General features: G+C 46.3%; 2 protein-coding genes across 2 annotated transcripts in view; one reads left to right on the top strand and one right to left on the bottom strand.

Moving 5' to 3' along the window:
• The window catches only part of ACSM5 (acyl-CoA synthetase medium chain family member 5), a 118219-nt gene that overhangs the window by 14775 nt on the left and 84418 nt on the right, over positions 1-19026 (top strand). The gene's annotated exons all lie outside the window — the stretch shown is intronic.
• On the bottom strand, positions 3620-18134 carry UMOD (uromodulin). Its single transcript, XM_032836165.1, has 11 exons — positions 17912-18134; positions 16219-16352; positions 14042-14818; positions 13837-13944; positions 12457-12665; positions 11365-11513; positions 9264-9509; positions 6605-6767; positions 5921-6002; positions 5133-5174; positions 3620-3955 (listed from the first exon to the last, which is right to left on the bottom strand). Exons 2-11 carry the CDS (start codon positions 16310-16312, stop codon positions 3894-3896), a joined length of 1932 nt encoding a protein of 643 aa, XP_032692056.1. The 5' UTR covers positions 16313-16352; positions 17912-18134; the 3' UTR covers positions 3620-3893.

Genomic DNA, 19026 nt, shown 5'->3' with positions numbered 1-19026 from the left:
AGTGGGGGATGGGTGTTTCCTATTTTTGGCCCATAGACTCTACCCACCTTCAGATACTCAGTGTTGTGTCTGGGAAGGGCCAGTTTCATGATGGTGAGTCATGGAATAATACCAAAGGACAGACCAAGTAAGTGTCAGAATCACCTCTCCTCCAATACCTCCTAATAGGTGGGCTACCCTAGAGATTGGAAGGTATGGAATGGAGATGAAGCCAGAGATCTTGGACTTGGAAGTGTCAGGCTTGGACCTGGCTTCCATGGCATGGTATTGTGGCATTAATAAGGGAGTTGAAGCTTTTGCAGAACAAGTGGTCACTGCCTGTCCTGTGTTTCTCTGAGACTCCTCAAGGAGCCAAGGCTACTGAAGATAGGGAGCACAGGAGTCTTGGCATTGGTAACACCTTCCAGCAAAACCCCAACCTGAGCAAAATAAAATGCTACAAGCCACCTTCCCTACTCCTAGTACATTTGGAGAAAAAAATCCCTAAATGTGGAACTTATAATCACCACAAATGTAGGATTCCATAATTCATCTGGGCCCACAAAACCATCACTTCCACCTTCCCTCTTCCAACTCTTTCATTCCAGTCTGAACCATGTGGCTTGAGCTGCCCTGCTAAGGCCATGTCTTCAAGCATTTTTTCTGGCCCCTTGTCAGTACCTTTTTTGTTGCTTCCTCCAGACACTCTGCATCTCCCTGGCTCCCCTGTGCCACTGTTTTCTTGACTTTGTTGCTCTGTCTGTCATTGTCCTCTTCCTTCATGTATCCTTGAGAATGCCATTAGATCACATTTTTCTTGAAACTCCATGTACTCTCACTGGACAGTGTCAAGTTATCTCCTGGTTTCTAGTACCTTTTACAGGCTAGTGAGTTTCAAATCTGTATCTCCATCCCTGACCAATCCCTTGAACATCTGATCCATCAACCCAGCTGCCTGCCGAACCATCTCTCCTTAGGCTGAGATGCTTGAGGCACTTTCAACTCAGCAGTCCCAAATCTGAAGTCATCCATTCTCCAAATCTTCCCCTTTTCACTGCATTGTCTGTCTTAATCCATGGCACTGCTACGCACCTGGTCACCCAAACTGGAAACCTACCTCCCTCCTTTCTCCCTCAGTCACATTTCCAGTAATTACCACAACTTGTCAGTTTTCAAGGATTTCTTGAATCTGTCTTTCCTTCTTTAGCCTTATTTCACCAACCCTAATTCAGGCCACTGTTATCTTATGAGGGTGATTTTAACAGGAGCCTAGTGAGTCTCCTTGCTTTCATTCTTTGCCCCCCTTTGATTCTGTTACCTCTCCTGCAGCCAGATGCCATAGCATCACCTCTCGGCATTATCCCCCACTCCCGTCACTTCATGCTTCCTGGGATTTGACCCCTGGCCACACTCCTAACCTCACCTACAGCTTCTCCCCAACGCATTCTATGCTCCTTCCAATCTGTGGCTCTCTGAACTCTTCCCCACCTCCTGACCTTTACATGTGCTATTCCTTCTGTCTAGATCATACTGTGCCTGGCCTCCTACCATATATTTAGGTCCACCTCTCCTAGGTCAACATATTCCTAGGTCTACCACCAGGAAGACTCCTGAACACCACACGCTTGCTGGTGCATCTTTTCTCTGCTCCTGTGCCTCGCTGGGATGATTCCAGTCCCACTCAATTACCTACTAATTGATTTGTCTCCCTCTGAAGGCTGTAAGATCTTTGTGGACAGGGATCCTGTCTGCACTTCTAACCAGCACCTAGTAAGTACTCATTGGGTAAACAAATGGGGGAAAAAAATAACATGTATGCTTCAAAGCCTCTCCCGTGAGTAATGCCTCAAAATTTATGGCTATCCAAGTCTTAGTGAAACCTTGCTGGGAAGACACAAAATCCTCCTTCAGGGCCTTTGCACTTGCCTGTAATGTTCTTCCTTAGATATCCCCCTGGTTCATTCCCTTACTTCTCTCAGCTTCTGCTTCTCAGAGAGACTTTCCCTGAGCTTCCTATATAAAATAGCACCCCCCAATAGCTCTATTGTTTTTTTTTGTTTTTTTTTCCCCAAAATGCTTGTCTCCACCTGACATTTCACGTAATTATTGTTTAAATGTATTCCCCCTTTTTAAACATGAGCTCTTTATCAGTAAGGTCTCTGTTTTGATTACTTGGTGTTTCTGTGGTGCCTATAAAAGTGCCCAGCATTGAATTTATGTTTAAAATAACTATTGAATATTGAGCTGAATACTTAAGTGATAAAAAGAAAAAAAACCAAGAAAGTAAAGAAAGGAAAAGGAAGGGAAAGGAAAGGAAAAGAAGGGAAAGAAAAGAAAAAAGGAAAGGAATAGAGGGACAAAGGGATGAATTCTGATGTGTTTTCTTTTCTCTGTTTCTTGCATTTGGCCCCTGTTTTTATTTTTCCTCATGTTCTGTTGTACCTGGGTCAAAGTGAATCTGCACACAATCCAGCCAGACTCTACTAACCATAGACAGGGCTGGGCTCAGCATTGAAGTTCTCCATAAAGCTCTTCTGTAAAGGCAGCAGGTTTAGGGATTCAGTGCATGTCTGCGTGTCTCCCTGTGAGGTCCTGTAACTTAATATACATATCCTCATAGCCCCTGTTTGCTGATACACACATGTGGTTTTCCCTGAGATCAGAAGGCTCTACTAACGCAACAGGACCTTGGTCTGTCCTGGAAAGCCACAGCTGGAGTCCCAGAAAGCAGCTGGTGTCAGGGCAGACATTTCCCATCAGCATTGGCTTCCACTGACCTTGACAAAGAAGTCCAGAGCCCTTGGAATATCTGGGTCTCCTGGGCCCAGTAGCCTCTTAGTTTTTGATTGTGCCTTCAGTGAGCCTCCTGAAGGCCCCTCTTACGAAGCAACCCTGCCCAATAGAGGTCGTGGGTCTGCTTTCCACTGCTGCTGCTGTTGTGGCTGTGCACGCAGGCCTACATCTTCTGGATGGAGAGGGACAAGAGCAATGGAGGGAGGAAGTCCCTGGGACAGGTCATACATCACCTCTAAATACTCTGAGACTTCTGAAGATAGGGACTGTGTCTCTCTTACTTACTCCTGTCTCCCCAGTACCTTAGGTGAGCACCTAGAGCATACTGGATGCTCACCTAAATGTTTCTGCAAAGCTGAATGGACCCTGTAAAAGCATCATTTTTATCCCTATTATACAGCAGCAGCAGCCTCCAGTTACACTTTCCATTTCTGCCAATTCTCCCATGCCTGCCACACTTGTAATCACCATTCAACTTCTCCTTTTCCTGCCAGACTGTATGCTCCAGGAGGGGAGGGATGGTGTGTGGCTCATTCCCTGCTGTATCCCCAGCAGCTAGGACAGGGCTGGCACATAGGAGGAGCTCAGCAAATATTTCTGAGTAAATGGATGCATGGAAAAATGAATGAAAGAATGGATGGACGAAGCTCAGAGACATTGTGTATTTTATCTGAGGTTGTACATCAGAACCAGTTGAAGCCAGTCTCTCCAACCAGGGTGTGAGCACCATGAGTGCAGGGATGCAGTCTGGTTTTTTTCACCACAGGGTCCTCAGCTCTCTGATTAGTTCTTACATATACACGGTGCTCAATAAATCCTTGTTGAATGAATGAATGACTTCAAAGACTGAGCTTTTAAAATTATTATTATTTTGCCATACTCTTCAAAGAGACATGGGACCTTATGTGCAGACACGTCACAAGTCCCATTTTGAGAGAAGGCAGAATTTGAAAATAGAGAATATTTTGCAACAGTGAAGATTAAAGTGGGTCGGGGGGGGGGGGAAGAGGAGCAAGATTGACTGAAGTGTGAGCTCCCTTTTCTGTGGCTGGAGCACTAAGCTGCATCATCCCGAGCCATCAGGAAATGAAGCCACAGAGCACAGGGTTTCCAGCTGCCAGTCACTGAGACATCAGGGTCAAGGTGGCCCACAGAAGCAGAGGCAGCCAGACCTTCAGAAACCCTGCAAAGAAAACAATTACAGGGCTGCTGGTAGCACTGATGTACCTTTGTACAAAACTAAGGTAAGATGCCACCTTTAGACTGACCAATTAGGAAAGGACATCCTCTCTGGGCTGATCAGTTAGAAAAGGCAACCTTTTCTTTATCTGCCCTGAAAACCAATTAGAAAAAGGTTCTACTCGGGCTAGAAAAAGAAAAAAAGTGCCCTCCCAAGTGGACCAGATTGAAGAAAACAGCCTTTCCTCTGACACTAGGATTGGTAGCCCCTCAAAAGGACACTCATGTGCAGTGCCCAACCTACTCAACCATGCTTGGTGACTTTGGGATATTCACAGAGGATGAGCCTCTTAAGAACATCTTGAATCTTCAACTCCAAGCTCACTGCTGAAGGGTTGGCCTAGCTCAGGTAAAACACTAGTTTGGTGTAACAACTCCTTCAGATGTAGATGCCAGGAGCCAAGAAGGGCAACACTTATATGAATTCACTTTTCATCCAGATTTTCAGACAAGCCAGTGTCTGTGAAAATCAAAGGCCATAAAGTGCCAGCTCTCCCTGACCTTTGTGGTCAGAGAGGCAGAGAAACAGAGATTCTTGTTTGTCTAGTGTGTTCATCCCGGAACTAAGCATGGTCCTTGGCGTGTAGTAGCACTCAACACCTATTTGTCACCTATTGAGTGAATCCTAAAAAAAGGTGTTAGAGATGAGTCACAAAGCTTCAGGAAGTGCCCAAGGTACAGCTCTAGTGTGTGCATGTCTACTGGGTATAAGTTTGTAGAAGTATGTGTATGTCTGCCTTTGCAAATATGCATGCACGCAACTCCAGCTATCTATGCCTCTGTGTGTGCAGATATGAACATATGCATGTGACATGTGTGTGTGTGTGTGTGCGCGTGCACAGACATGTCTGTGTGATGTATATTCTGGTGTGCCTGTCTGTGCACGCCTGTCTTTGTACTCCTCTCTGTGTGCACATATGCACTACTGTGGGACAGCAGTAATAATTTTGTATATGTGCCTATATGTACAGCCCCAGGACCAGGCATTTCTACAGATGCAATCATCTCTTCAGAGCTCAGGCCAAGCAGGCCAGGCACTCCAGCACATCCTGGGCCCACATATAAAAGCCCCTGAGGAAGGTTCTAATGCAGGTCCTCCTGAAATGAGGATCTGAACTTACCCAGGCTGCTAGAAGCAGCCGTTGAGACTACTGCCTGGACATCTGTAAAGGGAAAGAAAGGATCAGTGCAAGGAGAAAGCATGCAGATGGCAAGAAGCCTGAGAGATAGCCCTTCAGTTTGCTCTCCTGTTTGCAGCTAGAGTGGTCTTTCTGAATCTGGATCAGATCATGTCACTTCTCTGTCTCGGACATTTCAGGAGTTCCCCACTACTTTTAGGAGAAAGGCCCCAAATCTTAGCAACAATGATAAATTCTCACATGGTCTGGGCCCACCTGCAGCAGCTCATCCCATACCAGCCTCTTCCTCTTTACAGCCTGCCTGGCCTTTTCTCAGTTCCTCTAACAGGCTGGGTTACCCACCCCCTTACCTCTGCCACCACAGGCCCTTTGCCTATTCTGTACCCTCTGTCTGGGGTTCTCTTTTCCTCACCCACTTTCCCTGACCCCTCTTGGTTAATCCTTCCTCAGTCTGAATAATGACTGCTCCACTGGTCTATAAGCTACATGGGAACCAGGTCTGTATCTGTTTTTGCTCACCACAAGATTCCCACGCACTAGCACAGGACCTAGGACACAAGAGGTACAAGAACAAATTTGTGCAATAGAATGAATGAATGACTCGGAACTGGTACAAGGCAGGTGGCTTGTAGTCCACTTTGCCCCCCCAGAATCTACTTGCTCTGGTTCTTTGGAACCCAGTAAGATCCATGTGCCTGGTTCTGTCATCCCTTCTCACCTCCAGAGAATATTTCCTACCAGAAACCTGGGGGAGGGAGTGGCTCTCTTACGTTTCCGTGTGATGGGACCCAGGTTCAGGACGTGGGTTTGGTCTATGATGCCCCCGCCGCGGAATCTGGTCCTGGAGCAGGTCTGCAGCAAGAGGGCAACAAAGAATCCCTTCCGTGAGGGAGACTGAATGTGGTCCTGCCATGGGGAGTGGGCTGCACTCCTTCCAGGGGTCTCCTCCTGCCTCAGGCTGGGGCTTGGGGATGGTTGAGGGAGTTGTCAGGAGATCTGTATACCTGGGCTCATGCCCCACCTCTGCCATTCATTAGGTGATTGATCTTAGGAAAGTCACTTAAGTTCTCTGAACTGCTCTCCTCATATAGAAAAGGGAACTAATAAAATGTCTCCCCTTTAGTTACTGCCAAGAATTAGAAAGTTAACACAGATAAGGTGCACCTGGCACTTTAAACTGTCAGCTTCTATTATGAGAACACAGGCTTGCAGACAATCCACAGCATTTACCAGCCTGTCACACTGTGCTGGTCCCACCTGATTTCCCAATGGCTTAGGTCTCCTACCTGGCTCTGCCCACCCCATCTTACTGCACATTCTGTTCCTGGACTAAAAGAGAAACACCACAGTAATGTTTGTTTTCTTTTAGACCTTGTGGCCAGATGTCTTTGGTTATGGAAGACAGGTGAGGGGGAGATCATGGCAGGCAGCCTGAGTGAGGAAAGGCAACTCACAGGTTTGCATTTTTCAGTAAAGGTGTCACAGAGATACACTTCACAGTGCAGGTAGACCAGGTCGTAGTTCCCAGCAAAACGGAACATCTGGACAGAAAATCGGCCCTGAGAGGACTCCCCATTCTCCACCACTTGGATGGTTGGGTCCTTAGTGCGTGGACATCTGGGAGGGTTAAGTCATATAACGTGGTTAGTTAAGCAAGCACTCTGGGGCCAAACTTCCTGGGTTCAAATCTCACTCCACCACCTATTAGCTATGTGTCCTTGAGCAACTTAATCTCTCTGTGCCCCACTTTCCCCATCTGTACACAGGAAATAGTATTTGTAACCCATATCATAAGATAGCTGGGAAGATTAAATGAGTTAACCTTTCCAAGAGCATACTGCAGTATATGACACATAGTAGATGCTATCTGTCTATAATGTGTATATATAATGCTGAAATAAAACGTCATCAGCACAGGGTTGAAACTATGCTATAAAGTCAGCACCTCTGATTTCCCAAGAAATGAGATTCAGGATCATTACCTACCATTTGTTGGCTATCTCCTGTGTGCCCAGTTCTAATGATAACAGTGGCACTTATAAGTCCTGAGGGGCAATGACCAAAAGGCAGAGTGTGTGTATGTGTTTATGTGTGTTTATGCACATATGCCTATCTGTACAATTACACAATCAACACAGTTTGCACCAAAACTCAAAATTGCACATGCAGAGATCATGTGTGTGCTGGGCTGGATCAGGATACAAGGGCAGGCAAACTGGGCATTTTCTCTGCTATTTTACATGATTTGCTCAAAATTGATTTAGGAGAGGGGCTGAGTGCTCACTACACAGAGGAAGAACTGAGAAGGGAACTCCCTGCTTTGTGCAAGCCATTCAGATCTTTTTGTAAAAATGCAGACTCCACTTGGCACAACGAAAGCCCTGAGGCTCAGGGGACCCACCCCCTGAAGGCTCCATGCACGCAACCTAAGCAGGGCATGCAAGTTTCCCCTCCTGCCCATGGCTGTCTCCCCAGTCACCTCTTCCTTACATGTCCTGAGATGTTTGCCACCCTTCCTGGACTAGTGCTTCCTAACCCAGCTCCCACACCCAGACAAAAACACAGGCACACCCAGGACTTCTTCCTGCTTCCTTTTCAAAACTTTCTGTGTCCCACGATGAACATACTCAGTGTTTTTACTCAGGTAAAAAAAAAAAAAAAGTTTACCAATCCCTGCACAGTAGGTATTTATGCCCATTTCACATATGAGGACATGAATATTTGAGATGAATTGTGTCTCCAGACTAAGAAATAGCAAAGCCAAGATGTGGACCCAAATCTCCACGATGCTCTAATCTCCATCAATGCCCCTTTCCAAATTTGCTTTTTTGGTCTTACCTAGAAACCACCTTTGTGTATATTTTTCTTTGTTTCCCAGCATCTGTATTATTATCATTTACTTGCTTTGTGCATTAAATATATTTAAATTTTTATTGGAGAATACATCTGTTTTTTAGAAGACTCTTTAGATCCTAACCACAAATAGCAAACCAGCATCACTTGCCATAAGCACACCATGACCATTTATGGATAAATACAAAGTAAAACAGTGCTATTAAATTTTAGTTAGCTCCTGTCACAGCGGAAGGCCCTAAAGTAGACTTCTTTCTGTTGCAGAGGGGATTAGCAATAACAGATATATATGTCAAAGGAACACCCAACTGATACTTTTCCCTTGATGTAACCAGGCAGATTCTAAGAACTGAAACAGGAATAGGTCACTGCCTTTTGGGGATGCTTTTTCTGACTATGCTATTATATAGCATATGCCCCTTCCCTTTCCCTGCCTTGGGTTTTTCCTATAGCGCCCTTACCACTGACATGCTACACATTTCTTCTTGTTTAATTATTGGTCCCCCCTCCTTAGAATATCAGCCGTATGAGGGCAGAGAGTTTTGTCCTTTCTATTCACTGTGCTGTCCACAGACCCAGGCACACAGTAAGCTTTCAAAAGATTTCTATTCTGATTTGCATGATAATGTGAATTACTTCCTCTCAGTGTGGTCCACGGTTCTCCAGTGCTGCTGGAGTGAAAAGTAGCACACCTGTGTCCTCCCTTTTACAACTGGCCCTGTGTCTCTAGCTCAGTCCTCCCAGCCAAGTGCCAGCTTGCCCCCTACCCTGGGTGGGTGCACCTTCCAGTCAGGTTTCTTAATCTTTTCTTGATCCCTGGACACCTGCAGCCTTCTGGTGAAGCCTGTGCCTCCCTCTTCAAAAATAATGTTTTAAATTCATAAAGTAATGTACCTAAGATTATAAAGGAAACCAGTTCAGCTGAAGCATAGTTCTCAAGATATTAGAGCATTTGATATATGCATTATATATTTACATAATCTATTCTATATAAATACATATATTTGCAAAGATATATATTGATAATACATTAAATAATTTCTAGTAGAAAGTCTAATACTCTAGTAACTAAAAAGTACTGACATGTGTAAATATTTTCACGTGTCCTGCTAATACTTCTATGGTTTGTTGCCTGTGTTCATAATGGCTGGTGATGCCATATTTCAGCTAGAGGTGAATGAATATGAAGATGTACTTTCTCCCAAATCCAAATCCAAAGGCTGCCCCCTTCTGCCCCAGAATTCCATCCATGGGCCTTACCTATCCTGGATGATGAAGTATTTCAAGGGGTCCGTGGCATTGCCGCTGGGTGTGGCATAGCAGTTGGTCATCAGCAGTGCAAACCGGGACAGATCACCCCCATCCAGCATGGTGCCCACGTAGAGAAAGGCCTCTGTGGCCAGGGTCACAGACGAGCCTTGGTAGGGCTGTGTGTAGGTGGGGCTCTGGAAGAGTGCCATCCGCACGGTGAACATGCCTGTCCCACCCACGCTGATGTTCAGAACGCTGCCAGGGGAGAGGGGCTGGTGAGAAAACCAGAGCTGAGAACAGCAACAGATGGGCCACCCTTTCTGGTCTGTGGTCCCAGGCGGTCCCTGGCAGCTCTGTGCATGTTTATCTAGCAGGAGGACTAGAACCCACCAACCACTGCAATGGCTGCCCACTGTGATGAGCAGACATGGTGGGTCACCTCGGGATCTTGTTGAAATGCAGGTTCTGGTTTCGTAGGTTCAAATAGAGCTCAAGATTCTGCATCTTTAACAAGCTCCCGTGTGATGCTGATGCTGCTGATCCATAGACCACATTTTTTGTAACATGTCCACACACCAGCCCCCTTGGTGGCCCTTGCCTTCAAGGAGTCCAGTAAAGAAATTCTCAAGGGAGTCATCTACATTCCTTCTTTGGTCTCACCCTGGAACAATTAAAAGGGATGGCTATGAGTCCTACCGCCTAGGTCAGAGTTCTGGCTCTACCTATAGCAGAAGGTGGGGGTTTTGTAAATGGGTTGTTTTTAACCACATTGAAAACAGCTACACTGATGAGACTTCACAGGATGAGCCAATAAAGGACACTGTAAGATTGATTCACTAGGAAATAAGGAGGCACATGATAAAAGCTCAGTAATACAGAAGTCCATTTTGCAGGTGAGAACTCGGTTATTGGTTTGGACTCAGATTTGGACTAGGGCAAGATTTCCAGCTCAAATCAAAAGACATCTTCGTATAGGTATGTTGCTCCCTGAAGTCTCTCAGGCCTGAGACCTGGCCACATTGCTCCAGGGCATTGCTTGGCCAGATGATGCTCCACCCACAGGCAGACAATAAGCAGCCTTCTTTCACTAAGTCTGGTTGGCCCAAAGAACATGAAGTCATGGATGAGTTTCATAATAAAGGTCATGGTAGAGTGGGGGCTCTAAGCATGATGGCCTGGGTTTGAATTCCAGCTCTGCCACTTACTAGACTCTTAACTTTGGACAGGTTACTCAGTCTTCTCTGAACCTCAATTTCTACATCTGTATAATGGGAGTAATAATAATAATAGTAGTAAATACTTACACCTCTTAAGGTACTTTAAGATTTCAGTGAGATGTTTCCTATAGAGCACTTACCACAATGTCTGATATATAATGAGCTCTTGATAAATGCTTGTTATAGTTACAACTATAATTTTTCCAACATTAGCATCATTGGCCTGTGATTCTCCCTATTCAGAGATTTTCAATATTATTTAGCAACAGGATCCTTTTATTTTTTTTTAAAAATAAATCTCATGTGGCACCCAATATGGATGGAACTTCTTTGGTTCACTGTGCAGGCATCCCCATACATACTTCCTTAAAGACCTAAGAGGCATAATTTATAAACCCTTCTTTAATCAAATTCCTATTTATAGAGAAGAAAGGAAACTAAGGTTCAAACATGGCATATGAATTATTTCTCATATAAATAGCAGGTCTGGACCTAGAGTCCTCCCTCCTTCCATCTGATCCAACCACTCCTCCCCTCTGATAAGCCAGAGGCCCTCATAGTTAATTCACATATGCCAAGCACTGTTGTGCTCTAAGAAAGGCAGTACGAGTATTTTTAGGTCCATTTCACAGGTGAGAAGATGGACAGCCAGAATGGGGCTATCAATTTCCAGAGCTGGAAAAAAACACATCTGGTTAGTATGTGACAGAGCCTGGATTTGATTCTGGGGTCCTTCCTTCCACACTGGGCTCCTCCATTGGAAATACTGCCTCCCAGTCCCCCCACCCAGCAACTTATGCCTGGCAGTTAACAGGGAAGCTGAGGAACTGGTGGTTAAGTGGTCGTGGGGTTAGAGATGGCCAGGGGCACTGGGGACCCCTCTCTGGCCATACCTGACCATTGGCTGCAGGGAGGTCTTCAAGCTGACTTTCATGTCCAGGGGGTAGGAACATGCAAAGTTGACTTTGATGTTGCGGTCACGAATGATGATGTCATCTGCCAGGTAGAGGGTGTTGCTGTATGTGGCATGGGTTTCGTTCCTCTGTATTGGGGGGTGGGAGTGGGAGAGAAGGGCATGAGAATCTGAGTAGGACTCAAAACCAAAGCGGTTTCTCTGGCCACCTGTGAGTTGCCCTCCCAGCTGTTATAATCAAAAGTTGGGACAGCAGCCATATATGAACTAGGCCTTGAACTAAACATTCCTCCTGCATGACTACATTAGTTCCTTCATGACCCTAAGGGGAGGGCAGCTATCTTCCTGCCTCATGATGAGGAGATGGAGGTTCACAAACAGTAACTCTTGAGTAACTTGTTCACAGTATGTGGAATCTAATAAGCCCGGGCTCTTCAAATTAGATCATGTCTCCTCTCAAACACTAAAAAGACTTAAAACCACGTACAGACTCATTATTAATGCTGAAATTTCAGACGCTGTGCTAAGCAAATAACAATTGCTTTCTTCCTTTTTTTTGTCTTCTTTCTTTTTCTTTCTGCGGGATGAGGGAATTGGAGAAGCAGTGTTCCACTCAAACATGGAGCTCCGGGTCTCTTCTGAGGAGGTTTCTGGAGGAGAGGTCCTAGTTCTCTGAACACTAGCGATGCAGACCTTGCCTTCAAGGACAATTCATGACAGACAGACCCGCTTCTGAGCCCAGTGCTGATACCTGCTGGCTGAGAAGACTCACTGCCCAGTCTAGGCCCTGCTGTTCCCATCTGTAAAATGGGGAACTATCATCATGGATCATTCTCTTTATTGAAACTTAAATTTATTAAGCACTTACACTGTGCCAATTACTGTCCTAATCATTTCACACACCTTAACTCCTTTAATTCTCTTAACCCTGTGAAGTAAGTACTAGTATCATTATTCCATTTTATAGTTGAGGAAACTGAGGCACAACTGGGCTCATATGACTAGGAAATGGTAAACCTGGGGCTTGAACCAGGCAGTGCTCTAACCCTGTCGCATGTTGGCCAGGACATACCATCATCACCGTCCCACAGGGTCCATCCCTGGCTGGGGTCACCACAGATATCCAGTCCCGGTCACTCCTCTCACTGAAGCCTGAGCACTGGCTGTCACTCAGGGACATGAAAACCTGCTCAAAGCCCAAGCTCTTTAGCTGGCACTTGCTCAGGGACACCTTGATGTCATTGGCTCCACACTCCAGCCTGCGCTCCAAGAGGGAGAGATCTGAAATGGGCAGGGAAAGCAGGATTGGAAACTTGGAACCACAATTCAGGGTCCAGCACATCCCTGGGGCCCAGGCCCAGCTGGTCGGGCTAGCCGTCAGCTGGGGGCACTCAGACTAGCCCCCGTCTCATCTTGCTGTGGTCTCCTCTCTCAGAGGGATGGAGACAAAAGATTGGATTCCAAGCATCACTGGATGGATTCAATTGGCCAACTATCAGCTCCATATTACCCTAAGTATGGGACTGTGTACAAAAAACAATATTCTGGTCTTTCACCCCCCAACATTAAATACACTGAGTCTCAGTAAAATTAAACAAAACAACAAACACATTAATCTCAATATCTTTCCATCCTTTTTGTATAATCCACACTAGCTACTAATGTTTTTAATGCTATACACTGCTAATTTCCCTTTTAAAACAACAGAGTGCAGACATCAGGCTTGGTGTTTGGGGCACCAATGACATCCAGCTGGATTTTTTTTTTTTAACTTTTTCACACAACTGCTGGGATTTAATAATTTTCTCTCATTGTATTCATAACACTGTTACCTTCTATCTGAGGGAAGTGTTACTTGCCACAGACACAGCAGTGACCATAAATGTCCCGTTTATTTAAAAGAAGGATTTAACCAGTTTAAGGAAGAACAAGTTAATAATAAAAATCACAGTCTAGGTAGTACTTGGAAAAAACAAAATTGTAAAATTAGTACTTGGATGTGACTAAAATCATGACTGAAGTTTGGGAGATACTAGCCTGATTCAATCATTGTATGTATGGGGAAACTGAGGCTTGGAGACCCACAGAGCCCTGCTCAAGATCCTCTGCTGGTCAGTGGAGGGCCCAGCCCTTGAAACTGCAGGCTGGTCACCAGTTCTGTGTTCTTGAGCTGTAGAAATAGGTTTTGGGCAGCCTTAGGCCAACAAGTGGCAGCCACCTGTGCTGTAGTGTGGGAGCCTCAGGAAGAAACTGGGGGTAAAGAGGTCCCTGAAGCTCTGGGAGCTTTGGGGTCTCCTGGTTTTAACAGATATAACTGGACCCACTTTTTACTTGGATAGGATAATATGCAGCCCTGCATCATCTTCACATGTCCCCAACTCACATATAGGAATATGTCCCTCCCCCAGTTGCTGACATTTTCAACACGGTGCCCTCCTCCCACTGGCCTCACCAGTGATGTTGAAGTCCTGTTTGCACTGGCAGCTCCATGTGCCATCATCCGATTTGCAGTCCTCCTCTGCACTGCACTCCTCACATGTCCCCATCACGGAGCTGGGGTCTACGGGATCATAGACAAAGACAGTCAACAAGGATGCTCCCTGGTCTCTTGTGGTGCCCACCCAGGTCTGGAGTGTGGGGACGGGGCGCCCACTCACCTGTGCAATAGGCCAGATAGCACTCGGGGGGCGCGGTCAGGTTGTAGACATAGTAGCCACCAGCACAGGCCTTCACTTGGACAGGCGCGTCCCACAGGCAGCAGTGACCATTCCAGTGCGCGCAGGCTTTGCGGTTCACTATGCCCTCATCACTGGACGGGTGCGTGCCGTTGAGCCACATGGTCGCGGCCGTGTTGCAGTGCAGGACCGGCACGCAGGTCTCTGCCAGGCGCACACCACCCGGCCCCACGAAGCGGTACCAGCCGCTCAGGCCCAGGTCACAGGTGTAACCCGCCCCGTACTCTGTGCTGCGCCAATACTCATCTAGGACGTGGTGCTCCTGGCATGGGTCCACGCACACCAGCGTGTCACCCTCGGGCACACAGTCCAGTCCCGGCCCACAGGAGCCCGGGGAGCACTCGCAGTGCTGCCCGTCCCCCAGGTAGCCTGCAGGACAGACACATGAGTAATTGCCCTTGGTATTGACGCAGGTGGCTAGGGGGTGGCAGTGGCTGAGCCCCGGCTGGGCGCACTCATCCACATCGGTGCACCCCAGCCCAGGCGTCAGATGGAAACCTGCAGCGCAGGTGCACAAGTAGGAGCCCAGCGTGTTCACGCAGCTGCTGCCCTTGGAGCAGTTGTGGGCCCCAGGAATGACACATTCATCCAGGTCTGTGCACAGAAGGCCGTCGCCAGTGAAACCCACCTGGCAGGAGCATGTTGTGACGGTCCCGTCCTCCATGCAGGTGGCATTGCTGTGACATTCAGAGCAGCTTCCTGTGGACAGAAGAGCCCAGCTTCAGAGTGGGGCAGCGGGGCCAGTGGTCAGGGTCCTCCTGCATCCCTCAGGGTACCATGTTCTTTAAGACTTGGTCCCTGGATGAGTCTCTCCAAAATGACTAAACAAAACTCCCCCGATGATTCCACTGTGCATTCTTCTGTGTTAAGCATTGCTTCAGACTGTGTCTTCTTTCAAAATATGTACATTTCCACATTCAGAGGAATAATACAGAGTTCTTGACACTTGGTAAGATTTAGGTAACCCTGTTGCTCCTTCCCCACCTTTGAACATTTCATTTCCTTTGCCCAGATCTTCTCTGCCTCCCTTCTGAAGACTTCCCCTACTCTCCCTGAAAGCGGCTGTCACACTTTGTGTGATGTCCTCCTGACAGTAAAAAACAATGAAGATAACGAGCTGTCATTTATTAAGCACCTACTATATGCTAGACATTGGGATTGTGCTTTTCACTCATTATCTCCTTGAATCCTCCCCAACGGCCCTGTAGGATTGCTTTTGTATTTATCCTAATTTTAAAGATGAGCAAACTGGGGTTCCAAGGGTTTAAGCCACTTGCTTTGTTGGTAAGGAGCAGAGCCAGGACACAAACCTAGGCAGCAGGACCACAGAGTATATGCTCTTAACCTCTTAACCATGACACTGAAATGGCATTTACTGTGCCCCAAAGTACTCCAGCTCAGGGGAGACGCCCAGCTCCCTTCTCCAGGGAGAAGCTGAAAGCTAGATGAGGATAATGCAAGACCCAGTGGAATGACCTCATAAGAGTGCAGGGGGATGGGGCACCTGGGTGGGTCAGTGGGTTAAGCCTTTGCCTTCAGCTCAGGTCAATATCTCAGGGTCCTGGGATCGAACCCTGCTTCGGGCTCTCTGCTCAGTGGGGAGCCTGCTTCCCCCTCTCTCTCTGCCTGCCTCTCTGCCTACTTGTGAGCTCTTTTTGTCAAATAAATAAATAAAAACTTCAAAATAAAAAAAAGAATCCAGGGGGAGGTGTTTGGGAGCCACTTAGGTGTGTTCAGATCTCCAGTGGGGTTGAATATGTTCTTTCCCTTCCAGTAAAGTGCTAGGGGACCTTAGTGGTGTTCTAGACTCTTGCCTCTCAATGTGTGATCCAAGGACCACAGCATCAGCTTCACCTTAGAGCTTGTCAGAAATGCAGAATCTCAGGCCCTACACAGGGCCTACTGAATCAGAATCTGCATTTTAGCAAAATTCCCATCTGAGTCCTATATACATTAAAGTATAAAAAATGGGTTTAGAATAAATCAAATACTAAGCAGTATAGGAGAGGGAGCCAGACCTCCTCTGTTGACCTCCTCTGTTGTTCCCTGGACACACACACATGTATACACACACATACACACACATACACCCCACTTACTTGCTTCCGAGGTGTCAACGAATGAAGCTATGATGAGCCAAGAGGTTACCGTGACTACCGTCCACACTGAGGTCAGCCAGGAAAGTTGCCCCATTCTTTCTGCTCTTCACAGTTACTTCTGGTCTGGGGAGAACCTGCCCAAAGGCAAAGACAGGTTGACCCCCTTGGGATTTCCTCCCTGTCTGTGATGCCTGGAGTCTTGTGGAACAGAGTTGGATGGGATGATCTTACTCACTTCCCCACAGTGTTTTGGGAGGAGTGCTTTGGTCGTGTACTGTACAACTCCTGAAGATGCCATTTATATGAACTACAGAAAGTGTACAGTGTTGTGGCCCTAGCTTTGGTGGTTTTCCCATCTGTGACCCCACCCTTACTCCCACCCACATATTAGCCTCTGCTCTCCCAGTCTCAGTGCATCTGGAAGAACTGAGTCTCATTTGGAACAGGAAGCAGCAAGGTGGAGTCATGTGTTCCGGACTCACCATCTTATTGGAGGCAGTTTTGGGTTTTCCCAGCCCACTCCCGATCCCCTGCTGGGATACTTACAACTTGCCCAGATCCATTTATCCATTCAACAAACATTTATGGAGTAGCTACCAAGTGCCAAATGGAGCCACAGTCCAAGCAAAGCATGAATAGGACAGGCAAGATCCCCAACTTCATGCAGCCCATATATTGCAAAGTTGCTTGAGATATGACTAACCTTCACAGTGGATTTTAGTGTTTCCAGAGCAGTTGCTTATTATTTCACTAAATTGGTCAGATAATCCTAGAGAGGTATTACTATTGCCTCCATTTTTACAGCAGCAAACCAGGGGAGTAGATGGTGGTTAAATGTGTGGGACCTGGAACCTGTCACCAGCATCTAAATCCCTGTTTTACTAATCACTAACAATGTAACAGTAGGCAAGGATTACAGTTTGCTAAGAATTCGTTTCCTCATCTATGAAATACGGATCATTGCTTTCACAAACTGAGTACCTAGGATGTGCCAGGCTCAGTTTGAAGTCCCTGTGATCAAAGAACTTGTGTTCTGGAACTGTATTTTCCAAGCTTTTGTGACCACAGTCTGTTAAAAGGAAAATATCTTTTGCCATTACCTGATGTAGGTGCCTGTGTGTGTGCATGGGTACTGGGTACACTCACGGTGTACCCATGCACACAGACACACACACAAATTACAAGTTTTATAAAATTCTTAACTACTGTATGCATTGCTTGCTGACATAGTTGATAACATTTAATTAAAAGAAAATTTTGGATATAAACCACAAATGATTTCATGATCTACTAATGGGTCATGACCTGTACTTCGAAAACACTGAGGCAGATGATAACTGACTGCATTTTATCATGGGGATTAATCAAAGCAGGGCCTGGCATATAGCAAATGCTATTATTGTTCACTACTCTATCCCCAGTGCCTGGTACATAGTAGATATTTCGCTGATATTTGTTGAATGAGTGAAGAAATAAATAGTCATTGTTACTAGAAAAGCACAGCCTCAAAGAGTGGGAGATTGACCAACTGAAGACAATGAAGCCAACAGTCAGCAGAGGAATGACCCAATCTGGGTCTAACCCGGAGTCCCGTCTCTTCATTTACTTCCCCTCTCTCCCAGACAGAAAGGGAATCAGCAGAGAACTAGGTGGGGAGAAGTAGCTAGGAGAAGAGAGCCATAGATAGCCTTACCTGAAGCCAGAGAGATAGAATTAGTCCATTGACGAGTGTTTGCCTCCTATATATTCATCTGCCCCTGGTTGGCAGTCTCTCCTCCAATTATTCTCTGGTTCTGTTTCTTGAGATTGTTTTCTTGAGGGTGGAATGTTTTCCCCTTTGGGCACAGTGCTTTCCTGTCCTAGGATGTCAGATTGTTGTTCTTTTTCCTAACACCCCAAATGATTGACATTGGGGGTCAAACTTGTGCCTGCAAATATAAGGCCTCAGTTTTGTACCTTTTGGCATAAAGAGATTCCTTAGTTAGAAATTAACTGGAAAAGCAGTGCCAAGGTACTAGGCATTTTCTTGGTCATTGAGAAGGACAAGGTGGACCCAAAGAGCCAGGCAGAGGTCTGTATCCAAAGCCAGGGTGTGCTGGGGCAAAAGAGAGTTTTTTATTGCCCCCATTAGGACATATGCCTGTGGTCATTTGGGGAGGGCACCCTGCTGAGGCACACTCCATCCTCATGAGCTCAGCAAGCTCCTCTATGGTCTGGACATGAGTAGGAGAGGAGGTAGATATGGCTGAAGGTCAAAGCCAGAAGATAATCAGACATCATCAGACCAGACCCATTCTGTAAAGTAAGAGATCTGAGTTTCCATGAAGATAGGCCCCCTAGGGAGGTGGATAACTTTGTGACTAAGTAGACTGACTTTTGAGTCAGTCAGTTGGGCTCCCGATTAGCCATTTATTGTGTGTGAGAGGACTCATTTCTTTAATAATCTTCCTGAGGTCATTTTCGTTATCTGTAAAAGGAAAGTACCTATCTCTTAAAAGTTGTTATGGTGGTGAAAGGAGAAGATGGTGAGAACAGAGGTGGTGTGACGATTCTACCTGTCAATACTGCTTTGCTGATGTATAGTCACAGGGGTCAAAATGGCAGAGCCTGGGCTCAAGCCCATGGGTCCTGACCCAGTCCCATGTAGATGGCAATCCCATAGAGATTGTCAGTCCCATAGAGAAAAAATGTAATGCATGTAAACTTTCTCATCCTGTCTCATTTGGTGGTAGGGTAACCATCAGCACTATGCAGTTGTATCCTCGGGATAATTCTGTAGGAGTGAAATTTCTGGGTCAAAGAGGTGGT

The sequence above is a fragment of the Lontra canadensis genome, unplaced genomic scaffold, assembly GCF_010015895.1.
Source record: "Lontra canadensis isolate GAN:19392208 unplaced genomic scaffold, GSC_riverotter_1.0 scaffold91, whole genome shotgun sequence".
In the NCBI taxonomy this organism is placed as follows: Eukaryota; Metazoa; Chordata; class Mammalia; order Carnivora; family Mustelidae; genus Lontra; species Lontra canadensis.
The sequence above is the reverse complement of the archived record's forward strand: the minus strand, read 5'-3'. Positions and strand labels throughout refer to the sequence as shown.

What these genes read in the sequence shown, in the direction of transcription:
- UMOD (XM_032836165.1), bottom strand. Translation starts at nt 16,312, where the DNA reads ATGGGGCAACTTTCCTGGCTGACCTCAGTGTGGACGGTAGTCACGGTA. An exon ending in CGTTGACACCTCGGAAGCAA is followed by an intron (nt 14,819 to 16,218) that starts GTAAGTGGGGTG and finishes TTCTGTCCACAG; the next exon opens with GAAGCTGCTCTGAATGTCAC. An exon ending in CCTGTGGGACGGTGATGATG is followed by an intron (nt 11,514 to 12,456) that starts GTATGTCCTGGC and finishes CCCCCAATACAG; the next exon opens with AGGAACGAAACCCATGCCAC.